The sequence below is a fragment of the Poecilia reticulata genome, chromosome 14, assembly GCF_904066995.2.
Source record: "Poecilia reticulata chromosome 14, P_reticulata-male-v2, whole genome shotgun sequence".
NCBI lineage: Eukaryota > Metazoa > Chordata > Actinopteri > Cyprinodontiformes > Poeciliidae > Poecilia > Poecilia reticulata.
This window is the reverse complement of record NC_088843.1, coordinates 21,734,903-21,757,460: the sequence shown is the minus strand read 5'-3', so window position 1 is coordinate 21,757,460 and position 22,558 is coordinate 21,734,903. Positions and strand designations below refer to the sequence as shown.

The 22,558-nt window shown below is 40.4% G+C and overlaps 2 protein-coding genes across 2 annotated transcripts; both read right to left on the bottom strand.

Moving 5' to 3' along the window:
* Positions 1-7,995: 7,995 nt before the first annotated feature.
* On the bottom strand, positions 7,996-11,392 carry LOC103459837 (forkhead box protein I3-B-like). Its single transcript, XM_008401749.2, has 2 exons — positions 8,954-11,392; positions 7,996-8,876 (listed from the first exon to the last, which is right to left on the bottom strand). The coding sequence occupies exons 1-2, from the start codon at positions 9,291-9,293 to the stop codon at positions 8,479-8,481; spliced, it is 738 nt and encodes a 245-aa protein (XP_008399971.2). The 5' UTR covers positions 9,294-11,392; the 3' UTR covers positions 7,996-8,478.
* A 92-nt stretch (positions 11,393-11,484) lies between these two features.
* lcp2a (lymphocyte cytosolic protein 2a) lies at positions 11,485-22,558 on the bottom strand. The gene is made up of 24 exons (XM_081615244.1): positions 22,303-22,558; positions 22,097-22,164; positions 21,706-22,018; positions 21,452-21,628; positions 20,690-20,752; positions 20,558-20,604; positions 20,349-20,414; positions 19,494-19,519; positions 19,153-19,190; positions 18,296-18,473; positions 18,106-18,197; positions 16,652-16,703; positions 16,170-16,247; positions 16,048-16,073; positions 15,824-15,843; positions 13,993-14,103; positions 13,901-13,919; positions 13,773-13,785; positions 13,604-13,688; positions 12,916-12,956; positions 12,721-12,791; positions 12,453-12,527; positions 12,183-12,332; positions 11,485-11,962 (listed from the first exon to the last, which is right to left on the bottom strand). The coding sequence occupies exons 4-24, from the start codon at positions 21,521-21,523 to the stop codon at positions 11,825-11,827; spliced, it is 1,461 nt and encodes a 486-aa protein (XP_081471370.1). The 5' UTR covers positions 21,524-21,628; positions 21,706-22,018; positions 22,097-22,164; positions 22,303-22,558; the 3' UTR covers positions 11,485-11,824.

Here is a 22,558-nt window from a genome sequence, read left to right as displayed (position 1 = left end):
ATGATGTGCAGAAGTGCTTACATCCCATAACTATTTCTAGCATTTGCAATGCTGCAGCCACAAATTCCAAGATATTTTACAACAAAGATGATTACTTCAGATCAACACAAAGTGCTGCATAACTGTAAAGTGTAAGGAAAATAATTTGCAAACTTTCTACCTTTCTGATAACATTTTAAAACTTAGAAATCTGACTCGTTATCAAATTTCTGGGCCTCGTCAGAGAACTTAGGAACAGGAAATTTAACAAGGCAAGTGATATAAGATCTGAACCTGTCCCAACAATATCAGATGATACATTGGATGCTCACAGAAAGGAACATTTTAAGTCTGCTTGTAAAGCAGGTGTTTCTGTTTTTTAATAGAATTCCTTTAACTCAAGAATTAAAGCCAATTCTAGGAGTTTAAGATAAATTGTGTTTTTTTTCTCATTTCTGCCTTTGCAATGATTCTGCTTAAACATCTCTTTTTGTAAATATTTCTGTCTTTGTTCTGTAGCCTATACTTGGTATCACAAAACATTATGCAATATTAAGATCGAATAATGGTAATATTGGCCTAAATGCAGCCAGTGGCATGTGGGCTATAACTAGCATGTTGTCTTACATTGACTTCCTCCATTCAGTGTGCTAAACATGGTTAATAAATAAACAAAATAGCTAAAAAGCTTATTTTAGGAAAAAACCTACTTTTAATGTGGGCAATAGTTACATTAGAAATGTTTGTGCTCTGCTTTTTGTTCACTTCGTGGTACTTGGTTACCAGTAAACACACTCATCTCTTAGCAACAAATTAGCAACAAAAAATTGTTATTGTTCAAAAAACATAGGATTTCTTCTGCTCTCTCTCAGACGTTTACTTTATGGAACTTTGTGGAACTTGGTTACCAGAAAACGCGATCATTTCTTAGCAACAGATTAACAGCGTAGCAACAAAAAATTCTTATTGATAAAAAAATATAATGTTTCTCCCGCTCTTTTGAAATACTACTTATTTTACACTAACAAGCATTGTGCAGTTGGTCAATTTTGCAGAAAAGTAATTTTTTGTCATTAATGGCAAATAGGCTATATTAAACACACATTCAACACAAAAGTAAAAATCTCGATTTATACTTCGTGGCAGTTCATTACCAGAAAAACCCCCGTTTATCTCTTAAAACCAAATTAATAACAAGTAGTTTATAAAACAAAAGCTCTTTTGAAATAACGCTTACCTGATTAGATACAAGACATTTACCGTTGGCAAATTACGCTAAAGTAAATATCTGAAGTTCACTTCGTGGCACTTGGTTACCAGTAAACACACTCATCTCTAAGCAACAGATTAGCGACAAAAAATTGTTATTGTTCAAAAAACATAGGATTTCTTCTGCTATCTCTCAGACGTTTACTTTATGGAACTTTGTGGAACTTGGTTACCAGAAAACGCGATCATCTCTAAGCAACAGATTAACAGCGTAGCAACAAAAAATTCTTATTGATAAAAAAATATAATGTTTCTCCCGCTCTTTTGAAATACCACTTATTTTACACTAACAAGCATTGTGCAGTTGGTCAATTTTGCAGAAAAGTAATTTTTTGTCATTAATGGCAAATAGGCTATATTAAACAGACATTCAACACAAAAGTAAAAATCTCGATTTATACTTCGTGGCAGTTCGTTACCAGAAAAACCCCCGTTTATCTCTTAAAACCAAATTAATAACAAGTAGTTTATAAAACAAAAGCTCTTTTGAAATAACGCTTACCTGATTAGATACAAGACATTTACCGTTGGCAAATTACGCTAAAGTAAATATCTGAAGTTCACTTCGTGGAACTTGGTTACCAGTAAACACACTCATCTCTAAGCAACAGATTAGCGACAAAAAATTGTTATTGTTCAAAAAACATAGGATTTCTTCTGCTATCTCTCAGACGTTTACTTTATGGAACTTTGTGGAACTTGGTTACCAGAAAACACACTCATCTCTTAGCAACAGATTAGCCTGGGAGAGCGGCGCGCGTGATCCGCACCGAGTTGCAAAGATCCAGAGATGCACGAGGCGCTGCGACACGCTGCGCATGCGGCGGCGTTAGCTCGTGCCGCTGCGTGTCCCCTTCAACGTGCACAATGAACCGAGCTCTGTGCTCATGATTAATTAAAACAAATTCAATAATTTCCATTGGCATGATTTATCACTTCTCTTTTTATTTCTCTTTCTTTCTACAAAAAACTGTATGATAAAAGCTTTTAGGTTGGTGCTTTGGTCTCAGCTAAACCTTTTTTTGAAGGAAATTTTTATTTACAAATACTTCAAAATTCCTTTTATTTTTGTCATTTTGTTTATTTATTTTGGATATTTGAGATGTCTTCCAGTTGCAGTGTTAAATGTTCATTATAATTTTAAGTTTACTGATCTTTCAGATTGTGTTCTTGCATTATAATTTTCCCATTAACATTTATTACTTAAAAATGGTCTAAAAATAATATTGTTTATCAAAAATCAAAATTTGTTATTGTGACAGGTCAACACACATATGATTTATAGTGTAGTTAGTTTATTGCCATGCATGGCATAGTTACTTTGAAAGAGTTATTTGATCACTCAATAAAAAAATTCATCCATCAGCTAGAAAATGTGCATCTCTTTTCCCTCCAAAAAGAAGCACATATTGTTGCTTCTTTTTCCCCAAGGAAAAAGAAGCAACAATATGTGTTTTCTAAAAATAATCACAAATACTTAACTTGGATACGTAATTTTAATCTGATTATTGGATTGTAAATAGTTAGATTACGGGTTACAAGGGGTCAGATTAGAGTAACACATTGATAACACCATTGTTTGACATTTTTGCTCAAGCTATTTACGGATCTTTCAAGTTTCCGATATGTGTCCCCCCCAATGATAAACTTGTTCCTACGCCCTTGGTCACTTGGAAGGAAAGCTTAAAGAAAGGTAAGCTCCGTGGACGTGATGCTAGCAAAGCTAGCTGTACTGACTGATGTTGCATCTGCGATGAGAAAAAGTTGTCACTCATGCGCTGAATTATTGTGTGGAGGTGTTGACTGAGGTGTCGCATATATGGGACAACGCTGGTACCAAAGTCTGCATTGATATGACATTCAGGAACGGTCCGATTCTTCTGGATGGATCTTTACCGATTAAATTTATTTCAGCTCTAAGTATTTAATATCTAGGTGTTTTATGGGAATGTGGATCTTTCAGATCAATTTGAGAAGCAATTTTGATAGGTAAAACTAAATTTTTTGTGTCACGTAGCGCGAGGTGCTGGTCTTGACTTGGTCTTCTTGGGTAGGTCGTCTTGACTACAATTCTGCTATGTGACTCCTTAGTTCCATGTCCTCTCCCACCCACCTTCTTTCCATCCCCTTTCTGTTGGATTTCTTTCAAAATAAAAGCCACCAGTGGCAAAAAAAAAAGTGAAGTTCATGCTATGTTAGGACAGGAGACGAGATGTTTCCATCCCTGAAATTATGATGCATAGAATCACATATCTAAGTCTAAACTATGTTACACAGAGTAAACATAATAAAAACATGCTTTATCTGTGACATTGTTCATTAAATGGCACATTTCTAATGTATTAAAATTAAATACGATCGGTACACTTAATATTAGCGATTAGGTAATCCATTCAGCAAGTACTTTTACTTTTAATACTTAAGTGTTTTTAAAAGCCAGTATGTTTTTACTTTTACTTAAGTATAAATGTTAATGTGGTAGTTTTACTTTTACTTAAGTACATTTTTTGAGTACTTTCTCCACCACTGTTCAACACACACACACACACACACACACACTCTGCTGCTGCTGCTGTGTGGGTGTGTGTGCGTTTGTTGGTGTTTGACTGGGGGGGATCAACCATCTAACTGCCAGTAAACAAAATTACTGCCGAACATTTGCATAATGTCACACACGCACGCACACACACACACACACACCACCCTGTCGGAGCCTCCAGGATGAACCAAATGTCTCAGCCTTCGTCTGTCTGACTCCTCTTCACCTCAGTTCGTTATCTCTGACTAAAGACAAAAAACGGACATAAAAACCAATCAGAACCGTGAGGCTCGGGTTTAAACCAATCAGAGTCCAGCAGAGTTTAATTCACTGCTGTGGAGTTCAACCATAATTAGGACACTAACTTTTCACTTCTAGTCTAAAACTAAGTATTTACTCTGCAAAAATACAAAATATCACCAACTACTGTTTTGTTTCGAGTGAAATTACCTTAGTTCACTTGAAATACAACAAAACTAACTTACAAGCAAGACATATGAGCTTGTTTTAAGTCAATATTACTATTGACTTAATGTAGATTTTTTTGAAAGTACTAAAAACTTGTAACAAGACATTGTAAGCATATTATAACTGCAATAATCTGTGAATCTAATTAATACTTTAAGGAATTATTGACTTAAAACAAGCTCATATATATTGCTGAAAATATTCTATTTACATTAAAACTATACAAAAAATACTTTTTGGTAGGATGTTGTGTTTTTGCAGTGAACACTCATCTGCTTTGCTGAAAATATACTTTAAATTAGTTTCATTTGATTTTCAGCTGAAGTTAATTTTAAGTTTTACCTTATTTTAAGTGTACTGAGACATTTGCATTAGAATCTAGACTACAAAACTTGATAGGTTTTAGTGTTTTTGCAGTGAAAATACTTTTAGAATAGAAAGAGTGCAACAGTAGCAAAGTGAAAGGTAATTAAGCCAATTTTATTTAGAAGTACTTTAATGACAGCAAAACTGAACCAGCATCGTATAAAAACATCAAAATAAAACAAACGCAGAGAAGATGAAACACAACTTGACAAACAAAATGGCTTCCATTCATTCTGGGTCACAAGCACAACAGAAGGGCTTTCAAAACAGTTTTTAAAATAAAATCAATGAATCAAAGCAAGATTCATATGAAAAAACATATAAAAGGAAAATAAAACATATAAAAACAGAATAAAGAATAACATTAATTCCTCTGTTATATAATTAATAGAAAACTAAAGATAGTGGTTGGATAAATATTTTTAATTCAGCCAGGAACAGTGTGTCGATCTCCGTCTTCACCTCCTATTGTCACATGTAAATGCTGCGTGGTCTGTAAGCTGTGGCTGCGGCTGGGGGTGTCACCGCGGCCAGGGGCGTCGCAGCAGCTGGCGGTAAACGAGCGGCACACTCTGGAGTCTGTGATCCTGATGCCGCTGATAGCTGCTGAGTGTCTGAGTGTGACGACGTGTTGAGTGTCAACACACGCCACACTTACGTGATGTTATCACACACACACATACACACACCGGGCTGGCCTCTACGGAGCGCTGCTCTCTGATCCAGGTCCAATCAGAAGCTCTCCAGAACTTCAGAGTTCAGGTGATTTTCCTGCTGGACTTTCATTTATTCAGTCCAAGTTTCCATTTTAAAAGTTCAGATATTAGCAGATTTATTGATGACTTGAAGTTTTTTGGTTCCACTGAAAAGAACTTTCTTTTTAAAGCTGAAGCTACTGAACTGGACCGGTCCGGCTCGGTTTCTGAGGGACTAGTAACTGGAAGTTTGTGTGATTTTTAGTCAGGGGTGAAAGTAGTTTTAAATTCTTGGGGGTACTATGACAAAAATAATAATAATAAAATAATATAATTGTTACAAAATAAAGCTGTATTTCCTTCAGCCCACTGGCTGCAATGTTGACACCTTGAGATGCCATGAGACCTAAATTCTGAACATCATGACATGAAGTGCGTCCCAGTTTTCCATGTCTGGCATGTAACCATTCATTTTAGCTTTTAAACTGGTTCTATTGATCCTGTGTCCAGACAGAGGGATAATCAGTAGCCCAGCATCATGACCTGTTTGTTCTGAAGATCCTGCAGCTTCCACTTTGTCTTCCTGACATGGCGCCTCCTCACCCTGACTCTCACCCTGACAGGAGGAACCACAGAGCTCTGTTAGGTTAAAGCTCATCTTCTGAAGTTGGGATATTTTTTCTCCAACAGGTTCCAGAGGAATCACCTCAAATCAGATGTTGGACTGGATTTTATTTCAATGACATTTGTGAATGTTAGCTCCTCATTTTCAAAAGTGGAGCTGTAAAGGTTGAAAAAGGTTATCATTTTGGAGAAAGTCTCATCAACATCAATATTTCCACTAAATAAGAGGCAAAACAAATTTGTTTGATAAAGGAAAAGCCTCTCAGACTCTGAGCTCAAAGCACCAAACTATATATTTTTTTATATCAGACAATTAATTTAATTTCACATAATTATCGCGGTAGAAGCCATTTGTTTGTTAGATACTTAATGAAGCATATTTACCGTGTTTGATGTTTGTTGTAAATGACGTATATTCACAAAGAACGAGGTAATTAGTCCAAGTTTGTCGTTTATTGAACGTTCAGAAACTACAGCGGCTGTGATGAGCCACAGCAAAAGTAAAAAAAGGTCAAACAACCTGAACAGGTGATCAACTCTAAACCACTCGCACCTTTTTACTCTCTGTCTCTCTCTGTGTCATTTAAGCGCACCCGTTGCTATGGCAACCTCCTGCGCTCCACAAGCCGACCGGAGATTACGTTAAAAACATAACAACCAGTCCGTTACGATATTAGGTTTGCAGGCTTGATATTTATTTTTGCGATTATTAATAAGCCTCTCATGAACACAGCGGTGGTTGATTAGTTCATTTTAAACTCCTGCTCTGTTAGTTATTTTGATAGTGGAACCGAAACGCACAGAATTGCGCAACACCTTGTTGAAACAATAATCACTGAGATTATTATTGTTATTGTGTCATTAATGTTAACACGTTATGTTGATTTTTTGTTGTTCTTTAATAAAATTACGAATGTTTTGATAAGGAGCCAGAGGACGTGCTGGTCTCAGCGAACTGGCGGCGTTCAGTTTGTCTCCTAATGCCGAGATCGACTCAAAACCTTCCGCGATCGACATATTGCACCCCTGCTCTAGCAAAGAACAGTTCAGAAACAATATGAAATGAAAAAAAAAGCTATTTATTAACTGATTAAGTCGTGTTTATTAGTGGGTGAACTCACGGCTGCACGGTGAATCCATTGATTTTTTTACAGCAGACAGTCGCTCCTCAAAGAAACAACTCTGATTGAAAGAAAAATCCTCCCTGATCTACAGGAACACTCCGGAACCAGAAAGGAACATGTTTGTGTTTTTGACGGTGATCCGGGTAAGAAACGTAGTCGTCAACCAGAACATGAACTGGACCTTTCATTCAGGTACAACTCATAACCTGTATACAAACCTATTCAATACATTGGAAAATTATTGACAAGCCCATTTTTTCCAGAAACTTTAAAGTATTATATAGATTACATACAAATGGATGTTTGAAAGCCTTTATTTCTGTTAATTATGATGAAAACCTGACATTTAAATTAGAACATCACATAAGACTAATAAAAGAAAGTTTTAATACTGAAGTGTAGACTTTATGAAAAGTGTGTTTAATACCTGCTCAAAGGTTATTGTTTTAAAAGGATACATTTAATTTGACAAGAAGATTCATTGGGACTATTATTATAATCTAATTTATTTATACTATGGGGTCCTGCTTCTAAAATACCAGCTAAATAGGCCGATGTAAGGAAGCCAGTTAGCTGGCTGGCACCGAGCTAAATATGTAGCTTGCTAACTATGTATTTCTTTTATAAACTAAATATGTAGCTTGAATCTAAATATTTAATTAGTATACTGCTCATTTAGTTTGAAAAAAAAAACGTTTAGTTTGTTAAGCAGATACTTAGGTCAGAACTTTAGAACTAAGCTAGCTAAATATTTAGCTCCTCGCTAGCTAGATAGCTAGCTCCGTGCTAGCTGGTTGATTAGCTCTGAATATTTTTATTTTGTATATTCAGCTTGAAGCTTGCTAACTATATATTCGGTTTACAAACTAATATTCAGTTTGAAGCTAAACATGTTGCTTGCTAATAAAATATTTATTTTGAAACTAAGATTTATAAAGGAATTAACAACATGGTGAAATTATGACTTTAACAGGCTAAATAACTCAATTTGTTTTGCTGTTAATTTCTGTGAACCTTTATAATCGACTCCCATTTAAAAAAAGTCTTTTAATTTATTATCACCAGATAATTCCTGAAGAATAACAATCATTTTCAGATGTTTTATTGTGTTAGAAACTTTATTTAATCAAAACAAAGTAATTCAGCACTAATATGGACACTTTTAACAAAACCAGTGACACCAGAACCACAGACAGACACAACAGTTTTTAGGAAAACCAATATATTTACAGTAATAGTTACAGTTTAGGACTTTTGAAACAATTAAAGTTGGACTGTAGACTTGTTTTTAATGGATATATTAATGAATATCTGATTTTAAAAAACAATCACATTTTTTTTCTTTGTTTTTTTTCTTCGTTCTAAAGTTTGTCACCTTATTATTTAACTGGATAAATATAAAAGTGGAGTTTTTTCACTGGTGGAGCAGAAAGTCGAGCAGCAGAGCATCACTGAAGAACTCGGAGAAACCCAGATCAGAACCGGTATCCGGATCAGAACCGGAACCGGGCTCCATGCAGGCCTGATGGTCGGCCAGGCAGGAGAGTGGGGGGGGAGTCCACTGGGCCGGGGGGAAGAGAGGAAGAGGAGAAAGAGGAGGAGTGGAGTCTGGAACCAGAAAGTTCAGCGATGAAGCGGAGGAGCCGGAGTGAGGAAGAGCAGAGTTGCAGCAGTGCATGCTGGGACATTTGGAGCTGGGCTCTGATGATGATGACGGCTTCCTGTCAGACTTCCTCTTCCTCTTGCGGCGGAAGCTGCCGTTGTCGAACCTCTTCCCGCAGTCTGGGTCCAGAGTCCAGTAGCTTCCCTTACCTGAGGAGGAAGAGGAGGAGGAAGGTTACAGGAAGTGACGTCACATCTTACAGGAAGTAATGAAAGCGGGTGCAGACCTGGGTCGCCGTCGCCACGGGCGACTTTCCTGAAGCAGTCGTTGAGCGATAGGTTGTGGCGGATGGAGTTCTGCCAGCCAGCCCGGTTCCGGTCGTAGAAAGGGAACCGGGTCGACACGAAGCTGTAGATCTGGCTCAGCGTCAGCCTCTGATTGGGCGAGCTCTGGATCGCCATGGCGATGAGGGCTGAGTATGAGTATGGGGGCCGCACCGGGCCCAGCAGATCCGAGGAGCAGAACCAGGACCAGAGCGGAGCGGTGCCGTGGACCGGGTTCGGAACCGGCCAGGGAAACGGAGCGGCACTGGAGTAAAGGCTGCAGGCGGACCTGTCCAGTTCCATGCTGTCTGAACACCTGCTGCTCACCTGGGCCTCTTATAGCCACAAGCCCCGCCCCAAGCCCAGCCCCAAGCTCCGCCCACTGTCCACTGATTGGTTGTTGGGTGCAGGGTGGGGCGGGGCTTGATTTGAATAAGAACAGGCAGAATATCTGCCCCGGGGGCAACAGGGTGAGACGTTAGGACCTGCGTCAACCAGGGGGAGATTCTACTACCAGAACTTTTCCTGGTTCTGATCCCGTCCTGACTCTGATCCAGTCCAGGTTCTGATCCAGTTCAGGTCCTACATAAAGTTTTACTCACTTCCTGAGAAGCTGAGAAAAAAATGTTATCCCTGAAATCAGAACCAAGTTCTTCTGAAGTAAATAGAACCAGCTGGGTCAGAACCAGGACTTGTTTGTACCAGTTTCTTTCAAAGTATTTATCTGTTTGTTTATTAATCAGTTTATCAATTCATTTATCGGTTCATTACGGTTGAATTGGTTCACTCCTCCAGGTGTTTTCGTTCCCAGGTTTCCAGTTGTTGACGTTTCCAGGAATAAACGTTGAAACCGGATCGGACCCGGAGACTTCCTAAAGACATTTTAATCTGCAGCCGTCAGACAGAACCTCCGGGATCGGATTAGAACCAGAACCAGACGGTGACTCAGCAGGTTTTCTGTTTGCAGCAGAAACTGGGATCATATCAGGTTTTACTGGTTTCTCGGTGCCATCTTTAAAAACATGGTGGCTCAGTTCAGATGTTTAATGAGGTCAAAGGTCAGCCGAATGACTCCTGCAGACTGAGGTCACTGTGGAACATACTGACCGCTCAGAGTTACTCCACACAACCCACTGAGCTCACAGCATTGAAAACAGAAAACAAGCGATACAACTCTAGTAAATTAATCTGTTTGATAAACTAAATGTAACAAATTAACTGAATCTTTAAAAGTTGGAGCTCCATTCTGTTTTTGGTTTCTGATTATGTTATCTTTTCTTCTTCTTCTTTTGTTTATCTGGTGTGTAAAGCTGGTCGAACATCCAGGATGAAACCCTGAGGAACTCCACATCCAGACGAACTGCTGGATTTCTTTTCAAAGATTTCAGGTTAAAACACACACAGTTCTCAGCTGATAAATGAGCTGCCAGTCTGTCAGCAGCGAGCGCTCAGAGTGGATTTTCAGATTATCCCTGACACACAAACACACACACAGATCATTAATTCATCTCCATCAGTCAGGCTGCAGCTAACGGATTCGTTATCTCATCACTTCCTGATCCGTTCAGGCTGCTGGCGGTTGGAGGTGAGCGCAGTAATCTGCGGAGGGAACAGTCAAAACATCAGCAACCGACCACTTGGTGTCGGGGGTTAGGGGGGGGATGAGGGGGTGTTACCATGGGAACCGGTAACTGAACACCTTCAACTGTCTTCAGATGTAAAATCTACAACCAGCAAAGGAAGCTAATAAACTGAATGCTTTTACAGTGAAACTAAACCTCAAACTAAATGTTTTTTTTCCAAATAAACTCTATAAACTGATACTAAACATTTCTAGCTTCATGTTTCTGAGCTAATTTTGATATTTGTGTGTAAATTTGTTTAATGGGGCTAAAACCGTCTCATTGCTGCCCTCTTCAGGTCGAACGGTGGTACTGCAGTTTCCCTGTTTGTTACATCACATCCTGTCCAGATTTTAAACCAGTGGTGGCCAAAGTCAGTCCTGGACGACTCCATGTTTCAGTTCTCTTCCTGGATCCAATGATGGCTCGTTAGAAGGCCTAAGAAGAACATTGACATGCTGAAAAGGTTGTTACTACCCCCTGGGAGAGAGCTAGAACATGAAGGATGCCGAACCTCCAGGAACCACTTTGTGCATCACAGTCAGAGGCACGCCCCCTGGTGGTGAGTCAATAGCTGGAATAGCGAGTGTGGGCAGCATAGATCGTCAGTGTTTCTCACAGCAGCTCAGGAGTTGCAATAAAAGTCTCCAAAATAGAAGAACTTTACCAACAGGGTATTTACTGGAAGTTAATGCTAATGCGCTATACAACACAGCATGCAGTGGAAGTTAATGCTAAATTGCTATACCAACACAGTATTTAGCAGAAGCTAATGCTAAATTGCTATCCCTAGTTTGAGTCCAGTCCTTAAACCTGACCACATGATGCTCAGAGTTCTGGAAACTGCCTGACTGAAATAAAACTCCAGAACCTTTCTGATGTTTCTAGATGTTTTAATGAGATCAGCTGATGGCAAACCAACACATTTACAGTAAAAGAAGAAAAAGAACAAGAAGAAGAAGAGGAGGTGCACAGAAGTTCTGCTTTATAGTTTGTTTGTGGATCCAAATGGAACAGAACCAACATAAGCTCTAGTATTTCTGAAGAATATTCTTAAAGGTTTAAAAGTTGAAACTGAAAAGAGAAAAAAGAAAACAAAGCAACACGTGCAAAGATGGAGGACTTTCTGTTCATCATGCTCATCAGACCTTTGAACTGAACATTCATCTGAACCGGGTCCAACTGGAGCCCGCTTCGGTCTGGTTCAGTCTGTCAGGACTCCAAATAGTAACCGGCCGGGTCCGACAACAGACACTGGTTCTGGTGGCTGGAGCTCCGGTTTTTAGCATCAATGAGGACCAGAGGGGACTGGGAGTAATGGTTGATGATGTCACTGACTGACGGGAAGAACTGGAGACACAAAACAGCACAGTTAGAGCCGAGACCGCTGCCCCCTACAGGCTACATTAAAAACTACATCAGAGCGCTGCCCCCTACAGGCTAAACACTGAAACTGGTAAAAGTCAAAGAATGGTAATGTCTCGTAGCATTAGCGGCTAACAGGCAGGTGTTAATGCATGTGGATTAGCTGCTCCTGTCTGTGACTCCAGAGGCCGGCAGTGGTTCTGACCTCCTGGGCTTTGAGTCCGGTTCCCAGCTGGAACTGCTGGCTGTGTTGCCGGATCTGGATGTTGTAGACTTTGTTCTGGTAGAAGACCATGAGGGTGAAGGGCTGGTTGGCCTGCTGTCGGGTGCTGTCCCTCACCAGGTAGGCCCCGTCCTGCACACACACACACACACACACACACACACACACACACACACACACACACACACACACATTAACACCGGCTATCGGCTCATCCTGTAATCAGAGTCCTGATGCTGGATGGATTCTCACCCTCTGGACTTTCTTCAGGCATCCCTCAGCCTGCCCACGGCTCACCTTCCCAACGTACCAGTTTGGGTCCAGAGCCTGCAAACCAATACACACACACACACACACACACACACACGCACACTGCTGAAGCTGCTGAATGTCCTCAGCCCTGCAGAGTGTAATGCAACAGCATCCCCTGCTGCCCAACCAGGGTCTGAACAGAAAATTGTGATTTTTCTGGACTCCCAGCCGGTCGAGGTTGGGTTTTAGAGCTGATGGTGTCGCTCACCTCGCCAGCAGCCGCAGTAGGAGGTGGAAGACGGCCGGGTGCCGCAATGCTGCCTCTGTGTTCGGCCATGGCTGAAAGCAGACAGACGACATTCAGCAGCCGGTTTCTGATTCACAGTAAGATCAGCTGGAGCAAACTGAAGGTTTTATTCAGATTGAACCAGAAAACGTTCGGACTCCTTCAGGTTTCTCTTACCAGACTGCAGCTTGTGAGGCAGAGAGGCCGAGGAGGAAAAGCTGCACAAAAATGAAACTCTGTTAGAGATCACCTGAGGCAGAAACATTAAAGCTCCAGGAAAAAATATATTTTATTGCATTTGTGTTGAAACTATCACTTTAATATGCTTAATATGAGACAGATAAGCAGTGAAAACAATCTTTTCTGCTTCTCCAAGTTACTAGAAGCAACCAATGAGAGCCAAGAGGCGGGACTTAGTGCTGTCAATCACCTCATGTACAAGCCGCTTAACTAGCCGGTCAACACTGAGGCCAGTTAGTATAGAAGATAAATGGTTTTCATGTAATGATGAGTTGTTTCTCCACCATTATCACATTTAGCAGTGACTACATGAGATGGATTGACAGCACGAAGCCCCGCATCCTGGCTCTGATTGGTTGTTTTGGGTCGGGAGGAGGTGGAGCTGAATCTGTCTCATAAACTGTCATAACATGGTGACAGTTTTAACATCCATGTAAAAACACATTTTTTATAAAAGTTACTGCAGCTTTAAGTGGTGAACCTCCAGGGCCGAAGCCGAGGCCCCAGGGCCCCGGGCAAACTGCTTTACTCTAATTTCATTTCTTTGTTTAAGCAGGTGAGTTATAAAAACAAACTTCTATTTACGACCTTCTGGTGAGACGGGTGAGTAGAAGTGAAGGCTGACCTGGCGGCATGCTGCGGCGGGGGCCCGGGGATCCCAGGGCGCGGCGGCAGATTCTTGTGAAGAGGGAACGTGTTGTGTTTAGGGACTGTGGGAAAACAAGCAGAAGGAGGAAGCTTTGTTTATTCACTCTGCGATGCTTCAGGGTTTCAAACTGGAGAATGGAGCTCACCATCTTGTGTCTGCTGAAGAGAGAAAAGAAGAAAGGGTCAAAGGTCAGTCTCCATCACAATCTGTTCTATGTAGCAGTGAACAGTCATGTTTCATCTAACATGAATCATTAAAACTGGAGCAGCTTACCTCTCTGTGTCCATCGAACCTGAAAACAAAAACATCAAATTATTATCAGGAACTTTCTGGAACCAAAACATTCAATCTGAACCACAGAGGACCTGCTAGGGGGCGCTACTCTGGCAGAGGAGTTGCTCCTGCTGACGGAGGAGGAGGGAGGAGGAAGAACCGGAGGTTTGGACCTGGGCGGTTCCGATGCGTCCGCCGGTGTCCTGCGAGGACAGACACTTTAAAACTCCTGATGAGCAGCTAAAGCTAAACATGAGCATCTAGAACAGGAAACATTCAACACTTAGCAATCTAGACTACAAGCTGCTGCTGTTCACTTCCTCCTGCTGGTTCTGCCTTCGTCATCTGCTTTCTCTCTGCATTGCGAGCGCATCGCTGCAACAACATTGTGACTGAAGTTCACTAACAGTCAACAGAAGAACCCCCAGTTTAACGTTAAACCTGACCTGTTTGATGTAAGCGGCCATGTTTAACGCCTGTGATCCAGACGTAGCTGTAATCTTTTAAACTAGTCTTCAGTTTTATTTATAGACTTTTTCTATAAAAAAAACTTGAGAACGTTGATGACTACATGAAGGCACTGGGTGTGGGGTTTGCCACCCGGCAGGTGGGGAACCGAACCAAGCCTAATTTCGTAATAAGTCTGGATGATCAGGGGCTGATCTGTATCAAGTCTCAGAGCGCCTTCTAAACTACCGAGGTCAAATTCAAGCTTAATGAGCCTTTCGATGAGACAACTGCTGATGACCAGAAGATGAGGACTGTGGTTAGTCCTCAGTCCTTATCATTAAGGCACAATTTGTTCCTGTTTTCTTAGAAAAATCTATTTAAAAAAATCCCCAAGTATCTAAATATATTTCAGCTGAAATGAAGTGTGAAAAACCTGAACAAAAATACATTTCTGTTGCGCAGAAACTTAATTTCCTGAAACCAGCTAGTATTGGCTTTACACGTGGTTTACTGCTAACAAGACTTTGTTTCATTTCTTCAAAAAAAAACCTGTTTCTGCTTAGTTTACACCAAATTAGCTTAGTTTCATTTAACTAAAACTCATTTAATTCCAGCTTCTACCACTTTAGCTTACCTTAACTTAGCCTAACTTGCCCTAGTTTATCAAGGTAATCAGCAATAGCTTAGCTAAATTAAGCCTAGCTCACATTGCTTTATCATAGCTCCAGACACCTTGTCTTATCCTAGCTTACATTAGCATAGTTTAGCTCAGCCTAGCTCAGATTAGTTTGTTGAAGCATCCTCTACTTTAACTTAGTTTACTTTAGTTTAGCATAAAACCAACCCAGTGAATCTATTAACTCTCCTGTCCTACCAAGTTTTTGTGAGTTATTATTAATTTTATTTGACTTTTGATCAGTTGCTGTGCTAAAGTGATTGAGAATATTCATCTCTCCACATGTAGAGATGAATAAACAAGCACCAAGATGTTAGCTAACTTAAACTCAAAGACTTTTGGAAATCCTAGAGAACCGCCCATGAAAGAGACATCAGAAGTTGCATAAAACTATAACAGGAAGTATAACAGGAAGTCATATGAAATGGATGGCTATGGGCCAATTCACCAATTCACTTCCTTTGCAGAGTCATATACACATTTCATAGCTGCATACTTTAACTTCAACCCTATAAAAAATATTTACTGGCATAAAGCTTAACCTTAGTGTATTAGCTTATTTTCCACTGTAGTGTTTTTGATATATTATAAAGATAAATAATAAACTAAAACTGTTTTATATCTTCTCATTCATTCAATTAAACTAGTTATGCATTTTCATATTTTATAAAATGTATTCTGATTTCTATGAACAAGATTTAACTTCATGTTTTTGTTGAAATATCTATTCTGTGTGTGTGTGTGTGTGTGTGTGTGTGTGTGTGTGTGTGTGTGTGTGTGTGTGTGTGCGTACGCACCTCCAGGACTGTGCAGCAGGCTGCAAAAACAAAATTAAGTTGGAAACATTACACTTTAAATTTTAGTGTAATTTTGCATGTGTGTGCTTGTGTGTGTGTGAGGGGGGGTTCTTCAGGGTTGAGTTGTCGTACTCCCTTTTTTCCCCCATTCTAAACTTTATTGTACTGAGTTGTAGTACGTTGATAAATGTGCAGCGGCTGAATTAGATTTAAAGGACACTCACTCTGTCCGCTGAGTTGATCTGATGTCCTGAGAAAGAGAGAGAACAGAGCAAACGTCCACAGATTATTGTCAATGTTTCAGCGATGGCAGCCGGAGCTGTTGGCTGAACGGCTGAAGGTTTACCTCTGATGGGGGACTGGGTGTTTCGTGACTCACGTCCAGGTTTGATGTCGCGACACACCTTGGGAGGCCCTGCGGGAACTGAACACCAACAACAGCAATGAGGCAAATTAATACGACAAAGTACAGGGGGCCAGGATACCAATGGTTTTTAAATTACCAGAAAAAAGACAAAATATTATGAGAGTGAAGTTGTAATATTAGTAAATCAAAGTGGTAACTTCATAACTCTTACATGGAAAGTAACAATAAATTAAAATGAGGAATGTTTAACATCTTGTGAGTTTCAGTTTACAAATAAGAAAATATTTCATCGTTCAACACGTCAGCATTAAATTGTTTTCAGTAGCAGCACTCCGGAATGTTTTTAATAAATGTTTTCTCATATTTTGCATTTTTACTTTGCTAATATGACCTTATCCCTGTATTATTTAGACTTTTTTTTCCTGTAGTAATGTAGTTTGTTTCTGTTTTTATGAACGTACGGTTTCCTGGCGGTCGTCCGTGAGGAGACGGGTCTCTTCTGGACTCTCCAGGCTGCACAAACACAAACACAAAAAAAAGTTCAGTAAAAATGAATCAGCTAGAAGAACTGGAAACTCTAAACTGCACATCCAAACAGCTCGTTTCCACTAACTAACATCTTTATTGCATCCACATAAAATACATCGCCGCTGGTCTGACATAACCCCAGAATGGTTCATTAATTACTAAGAGGGCAGACTTTACTTTAACTAGACTTCATTTAGGTTTTATTCTCTTCATCATTTCAGGACTTTATAAAAATCTGTGATGGTTCAACTTCCATTTCCTAAAATACATCAAACTGTTTCACATCAAACTGAAAAACACATTGTACATGTGTTTTTGTTTTCTATTGTATTTCTGAATTTATGATCAATTGTGTTCTTGGGCTGTATTATTTTTTCTATAATATCTGAAGGCTTTAGAGGACACGGAGCAGAAAATGCAGAAAAATGTTTCAGATCAAACCTGAAAAATTGTCTCTTTAGCTGCAATTTCATTACAAATGTGAGCAAATCTTTAAGTATTTTCTCATTTCTAATGTCAAAAAACAAAAAAAAACATGATTTAGCAAGAAATGAAGCTGAAATCCCAGGTGAATAAGTTTGTTGAGGCTTTTAAGTCATTAAAACCATTGCAGTGATGATCTGCCTCTTTAGGCCGCCTGTCTGTTTCATATTGATTAGATTTAAGATTATTTTAATAACTTATGAAGTTTTAAACAGTTTGGCTCAAAACTAATCAGATAAAATTAACTGTTTCTCAGATTCGTCTACATGTTTTCCTCTGTTGTTGCTCTGGAATAAATTTCCTTCCAGATCAGATCTGATCAGTTTAATCCATTCTTAAAACCTATTTCAGCCGAGGTCTGATGCCTTCCTGTTCTGATGTTTTAGTTTTATTTTCATCATTTTATTCCACTGTGATTTTATAGTTTTTATGTGAAGTTTGAACCTGTTTGTAAAAGTGTTACATAAACATTGACTTTCTACTTCCTGACTTTCTTCTTCTGCGTTTCCCTCAGTAGAAACCTCCGGCTGCTGATCATGTGACTCGTGATGCGAATAAAGTATTCCCACTGCAGCTTTGCAAAACAAGTCTGTTTCAATACAAAGAACCACCTCAATGTTTTATCAAAAAACTTGACTTTTTTTTTTATTTCAATTAAGCGAATTTATTTGTATAAGTTTGCAACAAATTCTGTGTCTGATAGAAACGCTTGTGAGTCCTGAATGACTGAATGAGTTCAGGAGCATCTCAGAGAGGAAAAGCTGAACAGAATCCAGTTTTTATAGAAATATAAAACAGGTGAATGAATGAATGTTAATGTAGGAGAATCAGCACAAGAACTGTTATAAATGTAGAAATGACTAAAGTCTGATGCCATTTTTTCAGTGCAGGTGTTCAGACTGACCATGCGGGACGGGGGTGCAGACAGTGAGGTGGGGGGGCGGGGACACAGAGCTGGCGGCGGGCCTCTGGCCGCCACGTTGTTGTCCCTCCGGTCTGCACACAGAAACAGAAACCGTTAACATTTGATGACCTGTAACCTGGTGGCCTCGCTGTGGGGTCAGCGTTGTGCGACCGCTGCGCCATGGGAGTACCGATGTAGTCCCCGTCCCCAATGGGCTGGGACGGGCACAGCTTGTGGTCCTCTGCGGGTTCAGAGGGCGGCGGCTCGTAGTCGTTACCCGCGTCCAGGTCATCATTCGGGGACTCGTAGTCCCTGTCATCTTCGTCGCTGTACGGACTCTCGTAGTCATCGTCAAACTCTTCGTCGTCCTGCAGAGCAGAAGATCATCTCTTAAAGACAAGGGTTTCCATGCTGCCGACAATGAAACATGAAGCTTTACTGCGTCGTTCATTTTCATAAACCCCCAATCAAAAGCCAGGAAGGAGAAAAAAAACAGACTAGAGGGAAAACATCAACCTAGGAAAGGGTCAAAGGTCATCTCCAAGCCGTCTGAGAGGAAAACATCTCAGACATTCCAGCAGATTCAGATCAAGGTCAGAGGTCAGAACATGAAGCTCAGAGAAACGAGCAGAATCCCAAATCGCTTTGGGGTTTCAGTTAAAACTGAACAGCAGTAATCTGAGTCATAAGAGAAAAAAATAGGTTTTAATTTCACCATGTTATTCTTTAGTTTATAAAAGTCAAACTAAATACTTAGTTTGCAAACTAAATTACAGTTTGAAGATAATTTACTTAGCAGGCTAAATATATTTTAAAAAAAGTTTAATATTTAGTTTAGCAGGAGTTTGTGAATCATTTTGGACAGACGACGTGTTTCAGTGTTTTAGTGAATCCTACAGGATCTTTGGATCTTTCATGTTTCGGTCGATAACGCAGCAGGATGAGACGTGTTGTTGTTCATCTCATATTAAAAGTCATTTTTCCTTCATTCACGTTTAAATAAATCAGCAGAAAAACAGGGTTAAAGTGAAATCAGGTCAGACTCACAAACTCGTCTTCGCCCCATCCTCCATCAACGTTCATCTCTGCAAAACACAAAGAAACACGTTACCAACCTCTCACATCTGTATCACTACACCGCTTCAGTATTGAGGCCGTTTCCATGGAGACCATTTCCATGGAGACCAGCTGTTGTTGTGTTTCACATCAGGAACAAACCAGAACCTTGCAGGACCGGTCATCTCAGAGTAACAAACTAGTTTAATACCAGCTGATCATAATTCAACTGGAGCCAAACAGAAAGAACCGAGCCGATCACTTCCTGTTCTGGTTCTGTAAACGAAAACCCAATCAAACCTGATCAGCTCAGGAGACAGAAACTAACTCACCTGGTTCATGATACTTAGGAGTCGACCTGTGAAGCAGAAACACACAACAGGACATGATTCAGTTCAGTTATGAACCAGTTCATTTATGAACCAGTTCAGTTATTAGCTCAGCAGCTGGGATGAGTGTCGTCTCCTTTATGTCTGAGGTCCAGTTTCAGGCTTTAGCAGGACCGTCGTCATGGTATCGCCATAACTAACATTAGAGCTGTCAGTTATGGGGAATCGTTCATAAAGTTACAGTCAAAAATTACAACAGTTTGGGTTATTTTAGTCATAATTAATTTTTCAAAGTCAAGTCAAAGTTATTCATTAATTTCTTTGGGTCGCAGTTTGAAACTAACAATTTAATAAGCCGAATAAACTTGTAAACTTAATCTATTTCTACTTGTTCTGAAGTCGAAATAGATTATGAAAGTAGAAGCTGGATCTGCAAACTGATTTTATAAACTGAAAAAAGAAGAAATGAAAAAGGAGCACAAGAAACTGAAACAAAGAAAAGAAATAAAAATAATTGCTTTGTTTACATCTAAATATTTTAGCTAATGTGCAAATTCACTTGTTTTCAAGTTGAAGTAGACTATCAAAGTAAAAGCTCTGGCAAAACCACTAGATAAACTGAACAAATAAATAAATAAAATTAGAAAAAAAAGAAAATGGAAAAAGAAAGAAGAAAAAAAAGAATGTTTAGCTTCAAGCTCATTTTTTAGCTGTTTAATTTGAATATTTAGTTAGCATAACCGGATGAGAGTGACTGAAATTACTTATTTCTTCAGGCAGGTTGAATGACTTGAATTACTTTTGTTCTTTATAAATAGCTCTCTGTGGTTAACAGATGTTTGTTTGTGTAAGACGTACTTTTTAGAAAACAAGCCGCCTTTCTTCTCATTTTTGTAGATTTCATTGCTGATCTTAGAAATCATCCTGCAGACATAAACACAGATTAAGCAAAAACAGCCATGAAGACAAAATAAAGATAAATGTCTATTAATTCTGTGAATGCGCTTTAGATAAGGTAGAGAAGCTGTTTGTGTTCAGTCTGAGATGAAAACCTTCCTCTGACTTACGGAGCGTGAAGCTTGGGGAACTTCTGCAGGTCGTTGTCCGTCAGGTTCTGCAGAAACAAAAACATCAGTGAGGATGATGATCCTGGCCTTCGTCACTCCTCTTCCTCATCCTCTTCCTCCAGAAACACTCACCACAAACCTGGAGCCGCTGATGGAGTTCTTCAGGACCACCTTATCACAGCCGGGGAGGTTCATCTGCCACAAACACAGTTCGTCCTTCAGCACAACTTTACCAGACCGATAGACAGAGGCCAGGCAGAACTGGTTCTGGTCCGGTTACAGCTGGGTTCAGAATGGATCATCAACACAGCAGCTCATCTACAGCTGCTTGAAAAACTAAAGAATCAACATGCTTCAATGGTCTAGTCAAAGTCCAGACTAGGCAATACATAGTGCAAACATGGAAGAGCTGAAGCAGCTTTGAGAAGACGAACCAACCCAAAACACTAAAGGTTTTACAGGTTCTACAGACTGCTGGACCCGATCTACACTCACAGCTCGACCTGGAAAATCCCAGGAACACAAGAATGCGTCCAACCCGGGCCTGCCCGGTTCCTGCCTGGTTCTGGTTCAGGTTCAGTACCAGGCTCAGTAGCTAATTCAGCTCATCAGCAGATAATTAGCATCTGTATCAGCAGGAAGTGGTTCCTGTTTGTTGCATCATTCTGGACCTGAAACAACCATCTCAGCGCTTCTATCTGACCCAGTTTGGTTCCCAGGATTCATCGGGAATAAAGACATTCTCCTCCATGACATCAACCATCAGCTGCACTGTACCGGACCAGAACCGTCCTGGTTCCTCCAGAACCTGACTCTGGGGACTCCGAGGGTTCAGGACGATTTAGGATGTGGAAACAGAGAAAAAGAGGAAAAGTTCTGGTTCTGGTTCCTCACCCGCTTCAGGTAGTCGGCCAGCTGCTGTGGGCTCCAGCCCATCACCACCGACCTCTGGGGAACCGAACTCATCCTGCGTCTGTCCAGCCGAACTCGGCGCTCAGAGCAACATCAGAGGAAACACCGCAGATCTTCGGAGTTCAGTTTCCAATTCCTTCAGTAACTCGTTTCTCCTTCCTGTCAAAACGCAAAACAAAACTCAGAAAAACCAAAGACCTGCCAGGTTTCCTCAGCTTCCACTTCCCCAAACGCACCGTCTGTCCGTCTGCAGGAACCAGCGCCAGATATGGGACAAACATGTCACAAAGTGCCCAAGATGGCTTCCTTCTGTCTCTCCCCTCCCTCTTTGAGGAAGTGAGTGTGCAGCGGGGGGGCAGCAGCAGCGTCTTTCTTCTTCCCCTGTCGACCGCAGAGTCAAACAGCCGCCGCAGCTGCACCCACTCACTGCAACACGGCGACGCAACAAACAGCAAATTGACTCAGTGTTCAGACCAAAGCCGCCATGCTGCTCTCAACCGGGCACGGGTCGGTTCTGCCGTACCTGGGTCAGTCCACGTCAGAACACTTCTGCAATAAAACAGACTTTATTCATGAAGACGTCTCCCTCGCTGCTTTAATTACAGAAGTTCTGAATTCACTTCTCACTTCCTGTTTCCTGGTAGAAACTCGAAACACTTCGAGGGAAGATTTATTTTTTCTTCTTTTTTCTTCAACTGGAAAAACAAAACGAGGTCAGATTGAGAAAACGGAAATCATGGGTAGAGATAAAACAAAAAAAAGCCCAAAAAAAGAATGAGTCAATGTCTGAATGGCAAAGGTCAAAGGTCACTGGAGAGGAGAAAAACACCTACAATTTCCTCTACAGTCCATGGTGATTCTGAAGGAGCTGCAGAGATCCACTGCTCAGGTGAAGGAAAACCATTACAAGTCTGGACGTTATGGAAAACTGTTGATGAAAGACAATCAGAAGAAGTTATGTTAGAAACAATTCATCAGATGAATCAATTATTGAGGGCTGCACAGTGGCGCAGTTGGTAGAGCTGTTGCCTTGCAGCAAGAAGGTTCTGGGTCCAATTCCAGGTCCCGGTCTTTCTGCATGGAGTTTGC

Bases quoted from the DNA above. Each gene is read 5' to 3' on its own strand.
- lcp2a (XM_081615244.1), bottom strand. From the start codon at position 21,523: ATGAGTTCGGTTCCCCAGAGGTCGGTGGTGATGGGCTGGAGCCCACAG. The intron at 20,605-20,689 runs GTGAGTGTTTCT...TTGTTTCTGCAG, and splicing joins TCAGCGGCTCCAGGTTTGTG to AACCTGACGGACAACGACCT. The intron at 20,415-20,557 runs GTAAGTCAGAGG...TTATGTCTGCAG, and splicing joins TTCCCCAAGCTTCACGCTCC to GATGATTTCTAAGATCAGCA.
- LOC103459837 (XM_008401749.2), bottom strand. From the start codon at position 9,293: ATGGAACTGGACAGGTCCGCCTGCAGCCTTTACTCCAGTGCCGCTCCG. The intron at 8,877-8,953 runs GTCTGCACCCGC...CTTCCTCCTCAG, and splicing joins CCGTGGCGACGGCGACCCAG to GTAAGGGAAGCTACTGGACT.